The sequence below is a fragment of the Poecilia reticulata genome, chromosome 16 (assembly GCF_904066995.2).
Source record: "Poecilia reticulata chromosome 16, P_reticulata-male-v2, whole genome shotgun sequence".
NCBI lineage: Eukaryota > Metazoa > Chordata > Actinopteri > Cyprinodontiformes > Poeciliidae > Poecilia > Poecilia reticulata.
In genome coordinates this window covers 8,631,400-8,640,160 of record NC_088845.1, presented here as the reverse complement: position 1 = coordinate 8,640,160, position 8,761 = coordinate 8,631,400, and the positions used below count along the sequence as shown (strand labels likewise).

Here is an 8,761-nt window from a genome sequence, read left to right as displayed (position 1 = left end):
ATAACATTTGTTGCTATCAAAATTCTTAACTCAACTCCTTTGCTTTTACTGTGACATTTACTTTATGGTGGCATCAGAGTTCATGTCCAAATAAAGGTAAATCCACTTTTGGGTATAATTACCCAAAATGCAAGGTCATAATTCAACTAACAAACACAATTTTCCTCTTGTAAACAGTAGAGAAACATAATCGTGCCAAATTGTCACTCAGATTATTTTCAGTGGCAAGAATTACATGCTAACCTGAAATTACATCAGATTTCTTAGAACTAGGCAAAGTTGTAGTTAAATTTCTCAGCAGCACTTCCAAAGGTGTTCTCCTTTGTCTTCAATATAAATGAATGCACCACATTCTGAATGTTAAGGGAGGTAAACGAAACAAAGCTCACTGTTGAACTTTGCAGCATAAAGTGACACCTTAGACTCACCAAGTGTCGTAAAACAAACCATTAGGAGTCAACTGGTCACCTGTGAGGCTTGCAAGAAAAAATCTGTTTCTACCCAACCATGAAAAATATAAATGTGTGGGGTTTGCTAAACTCCATCAGGACTTTTCCTGGAATTGCTTGCTTTGGTCTGGTGAGAATATACAACACACATTCTATGTGGAATACCTGTGGGAAAGCGCCTTATATATATAAATATATATATATATATATATATAAAGGCCACTGGAATTAAACAAAATATGTCATCACTAGATTTTGGAGCAGAGCAAAGACTGAAAAAAACATCAAATTAACAGAGACAATATACAAAAGACCGGATACAAAAGTCCTGGATCCTATGGAAACTGAACTGAACAGAAATGAGAATGGGCAAGAACCATCAATGATCCAGAACCGTGGTTGTCAAACTAGTTGTGTTTGGGCTGCTGTTAGTCGTTTCTCACAAGAAATGTTAGTTTCCATTACTCTGCAAGACCTTTATTTAACCAGGAAAAGCTCACTTCAAGTAAAAACATGTTTTTCAGGAGCAAATTAACTGCAGTGTTTAATGTAGAGGTTAAAAACAGCTGCAGCCATAAAGACAAGTTGGTCAATCACATGAATCCAAAGAAACAATAATGGAAAAAAAAAAAAAAGTTTAAAATGAAGGCAGCCATATTGGATTCTGAGGACAAGCCTAGTGAAAAATATCCGTCTTGTCCCCTCACCCGCTCCCTGACTTTTACTGACTATAGGAAGAGCTAAGCAATGAATCGAAAGGCAGGCCACACTTCTATCCAGGCCATTTTTATTGATCGTCAAACCCCCTTTCACAAAGACCACCAAAAAAAAATAAAAAATGGGAACAATATAAACAACCAATAAATAAAAATCTGCATGATTAAGGCGGTTCTACATCTCCAATAGAACACAAACAGTGTGGACATGTTGGAGTTTTACAGCTTCATACAGTACAAGCAGTAGATTTTGTCTTTAGAACATCACATCTTAAAAAGGCCGCACTTTACCAAGAGTTAAGCATTTTACTTGAAAGTGTGCATTTCATCACTAATGATCCACTGTATCGCTTTTGTGATTAAAAATAAAATGAGCATTGCTTTCTTTAATGAAATAATTTTAATATTAAGCCAAACAGAATAGGAAAGTCCATGAGCAGAGAACCTGAATTTCCATATTCCTACCCAAACTTGTTTAAAAAATAAAAATAAAAAAAAAAAAATCATAAAAACCACTTGGATCCCAAGAACAGAGAAGGTGGCTCTTCTGTATATCAGTTTTCTCAGATAGGAATAAATAAATACACCTTTTTTACTGGTAAACTGTCAGAGAGTCCAGACTTAGAGGCTACATAGTGTCATAGTATTGTTCAGTGGCTTTTGAGATTTTAAGGATTTCTTAGTTACATTCATGTCCAGGATGGTGAACGGTCTCCAGCCACAACCAAACACAAGCTGTGGTTATCCAGAGTTCTCTTTTGCACATCCAGCACTGCAACTTCAGTTTAGTTGTACTGGTCTGTGCTCATGAAATTAAAACCAAACCAACAGCCTCTCTCCATCCTTCCTGGACAATGCTTTCACCTCCTCCTCCAAGTGTGGCCCATTGCAAACAAAGGTCCTTTCAGCAGCTAACAGTGCTAGGTTGCTGCTTGCTCACAAAGTCTGAGATAAAATCAAACTCATTTTGGCCCAGAAAGAGTTCTGGTAACTCCTGGACCCGGTCCAAGCCCAGTTCCATGACTAGTGACGTCAGGACATCCTCGTCAATCATATCCGCGTCCATTCCATTTAGGGCCAGTGCCGGTCCGGCCATGTGCTGCATGCTAGCCAGTTGAGCTGGGTTCATGCGGTACTGGTTTGTAGGCCCCATGTGGTTCCCACCCATAGGTCCCAGTGGGTGTCCATGGTACTGGGTGTTTAGCTTCTGCAGGTGCATGCTGGCCATGAGCTGCTGAGATGTTAACCCTCCATTCATGAATTGTTGTTGCTGCTGCTGCTGCTGCTGCTGCTGCTGTGGATGCGGCGCCTGCTGTTGATGCTGCTGTGGGTGGATATGATGCTGCTGCTGCTGCTGCTGCTGAGGGTGGTGATGCTGCTGCTGCTGCTGCTGCTGAGGCTGTCCATTGTACATCATGTTACCAGAGGTCATCTGGTGATGACCCATCTGGGCTCCGTTGAGCTGTCCGTTCATGGGCCCGCCGACCATGCCCTGGCGCTGCCTAATGACGGCCTCCATGCTGGCCTGGTTGCCTCCATAGTGCATCATGGGGCCGTTGGGAAGCGCCCTCATGCCCTGCTGGTTGGCGTGCTGCTGGTGACCCGCCTGCAGGCCGCCATTCATGCCCATTCTGTAACCGTGGAGACCAGTGCCTGCTGAGCTGTGATTCATGGACATCATCATATGATCTCCCATGCCTCCTGCATACAAGCAGAAAACAGTGTAATTTAGGAACAGACAAGCAGCAAAACTCACATAGCAGGTTTGTTACTTAGATGTAATGTCATCTAATTAAAAATAAACAATGTTCTGGGACTGGTTGTTTCAATCTAATGCAGGACTTCTACTGGCAAAACTCCTTTACAAAAGTGTAATATGGGAACATCCTAGCGGAACAAAACGTGTATGGATATTTTGCCTGCTGGCGAAAGCACACACACACACACACACGCACACACACACACACACACACACACACACAACCCTGCTGGTGCGCTTAAATCTCCAAAAAGCTTCCCTCTTTGTGCCAAAGCAAATAACGCCCAGGTTTAAAATTACAGGTTAACATACGAGGGGCGCATTTTCAGACCGAGAAAAATCTCAACTAAAACGCCGCTTTTTAAATCCCACCTATAATGCACGCCAGCTGAGGTGGATATCTGTTAGATTTTCTTGCACGTAAGGTTGCAACAAAGAACACTGACATCATGCAACATCTCCCCAACAGCTGAATCACCACAAAACCCAACGAGGCGTGCAAACACAATTAAACACATGGTTCGGTTTTTTTGTGTTTTATTCATATTTAGGTTTCCGCATCTAAACACTACATCGGTTTAAATGTTTGTATTCGATATTGCGGAATGATATATTTCCGTTTTGTTGTGATCGACTTTGAAACAAGGGAATCCAAACAATGGAGCAGCAGCACGAGTCCCTGAGACCAACAAATAGCGAAAAAAAAAAAAATCCCCAAATTTCTCCAACAAATCAATCCGATTACTAAATAAAACTAAACACACATATCACTCACCCGTATCCGCTGCGTTTTCTCAAAGTTGCGCGACTTCAGTTTTCCCGTGCGAGGCGAAGCTCCTCCGGATTACAGGACGTATTCCTCGGGGTTACGCTTCATGCTCAAAGCGGGGACGGTGCGCACAAAGACTACTGCATCAGATCTTGAAACGACTGCCTATTTTCTGGGTCAACTCAGGGATTATGTACATCTAAAAAGCTCAGAGGAAGGCAAGTCAGAGGGGAGGTGGAGCCTCGGCGCTGGCGCTTCTTTGTTCCTATTGGCCCTACTTGATATAATTGTGCATGGGCGTAGAGAGAAAAAAGGGGCCGTTGGAGAGTTGGGAAACAGTAGTCAATTTAAATACCATCCACCTCACTCTTTCTTTCTAGAGATCATTGTTTGCACACACAGTGAAATAGATAGATAGATAGATAGATAGATAGATAGATAGATAGATAGATAGATAGATAGATAGATAGATAGATAGATAGATAGATAGATAGATAGATAGATAGATAGATAGATAGATAGATAGATAGATAGATAGATAGATAGATAGATAGATAGATAGATAGATAGATAGATAGATAGATAGATAGATAGATAGATAGATAGATATCAAACAATATCTAACAAAGAGAAGCTTATGCAGAATGTTTTCAAACATGAACTAAAGGAGAAAAAGCTTATGTGTAAAAAGTGATTGATCTCACCTTTTTAAATCATGAATTAGCTATAATTTTTGTGTTTGTTTGTTTCCTTTTACTTACTAGCAAATCAGACCAGGGTCTGAATACTAGTAGATCTAGGGCATCAAGAAATAAATGAAGCAGGCTAAAACATTTTAAAGAACACAAAATAAAATAAAAAATAATAACAATGAACCGGCTTCTATCATTTTGGAAATGGTTAGAAAGCTGTCTTTAAGACTTCGGAAACCGCAGTCAAGATCTCCAGCCACCAATTGACAAAACAAATTGAACAGTGGTGAACTATCCCAGGATTGGCTAATCTACAAAAATCCTTCAGAGAGTGGATTGACTCAGCAAGGACACCGCAAAAGGACATGGAAAAACAACTGCAACAATGGCCCAAAGCCACATGTGGATCAAGAAGAACCTTAACATTTGTCACAAAAACATCTTGACGGACACGACTTTGGGCAAAATATCTTCTGGATTGATGAATCAAAAGTGGAACATTTTGAAAGTGTGCCATTAATCTGGTGTAAAACTAATGGATTCAGAAAAAGAGCATCATGCGTACAGTCAAAGAGTTGATCGGAAGGTTGTAGGGGCGACTGTGGCTTTGTGGGTAGAGTAGTGTCTTGTAATCAGAAAGTTGCAAGTTTGATTCCAGGCTCCTCCTGCCACATATCGATGTGCCTCTGGGCAAAGCACTTAACCCCAAATTACCTACCTGAGCTCTACATAACTGTGTGTGTTTATGAGTGCAAATGGATAAATGTGACTCTAGTATAAAGTGCTTTGAGTGGTCAAAATGATTGAAAAAGCGCTATATAAGTTCAGTCTATTTACAGCCAAACTTGGTGGTAGTGTGATTGTCTTGGCCTGTTTTGCTGCTTCAAGTCCTAGACAAACTAAAGAAAACACAAATTTCACTCTCTACTAGACAATCCTTTAGGAATATAATATTTTTTTAATCTTATGCTCAACTGCCTTTGGGTTAAACCTCCGTTGAACCTAAACTCTTCCAGAGAGACATAACAAATATATCAGCAGCTATTGCTGCTAAAGGTGGTGCACACAGTTAATAGATATTAATAATTGGGAAACTACGTTTTGCTTTTTGGCAGACATATTTTTTCTGAAGCTACATTTTGATCTGAAACATGCAAGTATTAAATACTTATTCACAATATGATAGATAGATAGATAGATAGATAGATAGATAGATAGATAGATAGATAGATAGATAGATAGATAGATAGATAGATAGATAGATAGATAGATAGATAGATAGATAGATAGATAGATAGATAGATAGATAGATAGATAGATAGATAGATAGATAGATAGATAGATAGATAGATAGATAGATAGATAGATAGTCATGCTCTTTACTTTTCATTACACGTGTTTACATTGCAAGCTTGTTGCCCTTGTGAGCGCATTCACACTTCATCTCTAAGATCCATGAGATCCCTGTTAGTACATGTGACCCAGCAGTCTGCTGGCTGCGGAGGGAGGGCAGAGGAATGTTGCCTCTGTGCTATTCTGAGCCACTCAGGCTGCAAGCTGCAGTGTAACCACAGCCACTCGTGGACGCTCACTTGCCTCATTCATAGTGTTTTACGTGACTCAAGATGCATACGTGTGTTTTTCTACATGCCTGAGCATGTGTGTCAGTGAGTGTCTTCATATCCACTCCTCATACCCATTTGTGTCTTGACTGCTCACTTTAGCACAACGACCCCTCTCCTGCAGTTGCAAATGAATGAAAGCACTTTCGGTTGAAGCAAGCCAGTCTATTGTAATGGGAATTTGTCTAGCAGCTATAGGCACCGGTTTGTCATTGTGTGACATTGTCCGGTTAACGAATGTCGTAGTAAGCCACTCCCAGGTGTGGAGACTGTCTGAGAAAATCACCCAACCAGGCAGTGCAAACAAAAACACAGAATTAACATAAGTTTCTGGTAAGCCTTCTTCATTCATTCTTTGAGTCAAGGAAAATGGGGCTGCAAAAGACTTCTGGCAATAAAACAATAAACCTTGCATCAAATAGTAATTTTATTCAACTGAGTCACATCATTACATCAGTTTAAAACAGAGGTGTAACAATATATTTAGCTCACATGAGAGGATGCATAATATTCTATTCATTAGAACAATACACTGTATTCTGATGGGAGCAGAATCTCCTTCTTTGTTTCTCAGAGGACGCTTTTCAGATATCAAAAATTGTCATCTCTGAAGAACTGTCCAAACCAAAAACTTAACCAGTCCATATTTAGCCGGGGGGGGGGGGGGGGGGGGGGGTGTTTCATGGTTTTCACATTCTCATGTGGTCCTGATCCTAAAAAAAAACTTCAACATGTTAGTTTTGCACCAGCAGAAAGCTCCAAAGTATATGCCATACCAATTTTAGCAAAGTTATCCAGTTTCAGTGTTCTCACAGTGCTTATGAACAGGTTTGGTTCAGCTTGGTATGAAGCCCTAAACAGACTTTCTGTAAGGGGCTAAAGATGATCACATTCTAGTTGCAAGCCATAAAACCGGTGGGATTTGCAAATTGTTGCAGTGCTAACGACCCTTAGCAGAGCAGGCTGAGAAAATGTACTTCCCTTCGTTTTGTGCATTCAAACACAAGAGAAGCATGTACACAAATAGAGATTATGTGCCACTGGTTAGTAAGATGCAGACAGTCAGAATTGTAAATAAATCGTTCATACCCACAACATTCATTACATTTTACATGTGTAGCAAATACACTGAGCTCAGAAGGCATTCTTAGCATCATGACTGCTGTGCAACCTCTGACTTTACCAGTGGAAACTCTGAGCTCAGTAGGCATTCTTGCCATATTTCTGGCTGGGGGGAGGGTTAAGAAATAAATTGTTTTGTTCATAAGTATCTACGAGAAAATAAAATCCACTAAAATCTTACTAGTCTACTGCTAAATATTTTTCTATAAAGGAGGCAGTATTATGTATTTTCCAGGCACATAATGCCGTTACTTAGCACAATCACATGTTACCTTCAGTTGCTATAAAAGGCTTTATATATCAAACATGTTTAAAATACATTTGACTTTATAAGTTAATGCCTTGAATTTGAGTTTCTATGTCTGCAAGAAGCTCATGCTCTTTCCAACATGCTACTTCACCAAGTCATCCCAACATTGCTGCTCTATTGATCCTTAGAAGCTTTGTACTAAGAACAGTTTGGGAACAGTTTGGGAACAGTTTGGGAACTGTTTGGGAGCCATTTAGCCGGCTCGTTTTTGGGACCAATGCCACAAGAGTTGGCTCTCTGAAAAGAGCCTAACTTCCCATCAGTTTATTGTCATGTACAGCCTCCAATTTTAGCTGTTGTCAAATATGAATGTTTTGCATGATAAGTCTTTCTCATTCAGAAAAGCCTTCAATTAGGGAAGACTTGTTTAATTTTATGTTTATTCCGTTACGGAAGCTGGTATATTTTTAGAATATTTTAATCAAACTTTTGAAACGAAGAAAACACTGCAACAATATCTACTGAACATGGAAATAACAACATCCTCAAACTGCAGCCAGACTCAAACTACTTTATGGGGTTTTGCGACGCACTCTCTTCTCCACCGCTGTGTATTGACAGAGGGCATCGATGGACTCGCCTAACTGTCATGGTAGCTGATTCTTAAATTACTATTAAAACTGCACTTTCCTCTCCATAACTGTGAGGTGCTACAGTACAACATGATTGCTTTCTAATGCCTTGACTACAAGAATTTCAGATATAGCAACTTTCATATTTTTGCTCGTAAACACAGAATGGAGTTTTAAGGTATTATAAAACAATACGATGAATGTTAGCACCTTTAGGGAGAGAAAATAACATGATTTTTATTGTTAAAAATACACTTTACTGTGTCATAAAATAACACAATGTCTGTTAAATACTTAACTGTGTGAAAAGAAATAACACAACTTTGAGTTAAAAGTGCATTTATGTGGTGTCGTAAAACAATACCAGGCATGTGAAATATTTAACATGATTAAAGAGTTAAAATATTAACAGCGTAATTTTGTCTCAGAATCCAGGAGAACTGCATAAATTTGGAAAGAGTGTCAAGTGTAACACTCAGAGTTGAATTAGTGCTCCCGATTTTGCTGTGTGCCTTTGCTCCAAATTCCTTTAAAGCAAAAGCACCACAGAAGTGCATTAAAGTGAAGATGGCACAAGGGAATTGCCTGCTAAGTGATGCAATGACTACCAATTTCCCTGGCTCTTAAAGTTTGTTGAAGAAAAAGAAACTTAGCAGATGCCACTGAACAAAGTAATAATGGAACAACATAATGATCCTTGTAGCCAGTCAAAATGTTTAATGTTTTGGTCAAAGGGCATGTGAAAAATAC

The 8,761-nt window shown here is 39.6% G+C and overlaps 1 protein-coding gene across 1 annotated transcript; it reads right to left on the bottom strand.

Moving 5' to 3' along the window:
- Positions 1 to 1,219: 1,219 nt before the first annotated feature.
- On the bottom strand, positions 1,220 to 3,998 carry cited4b (Cbp/p300-interacting transactivator, with Glu/Asp-rich carboxy-terminal domain, 4b). Its single transcript, XM_008431141.3, has 2 exons — positions 3,700 to 3,998; positions 1,220 to 2,866 (listed from the first exon to the last, which is right to left on the bottom strand). The coding sequence occupies exon 2, from the start codon at positions 2,859 to 2,861 to the stop codon at positions 2,070 to 2,072; it is 792 nt and encodes a 263-aa protein (XP_008429363.2). The 5' UTR covers positions 2,862 to 2,866; positions 3,700 to 3,998; the 3' UTR covers positions 1,220 to 2,069.
- Between the last annotated feature and the right edge of the window lie 4,763 nt (positions 3,999 to 8,761).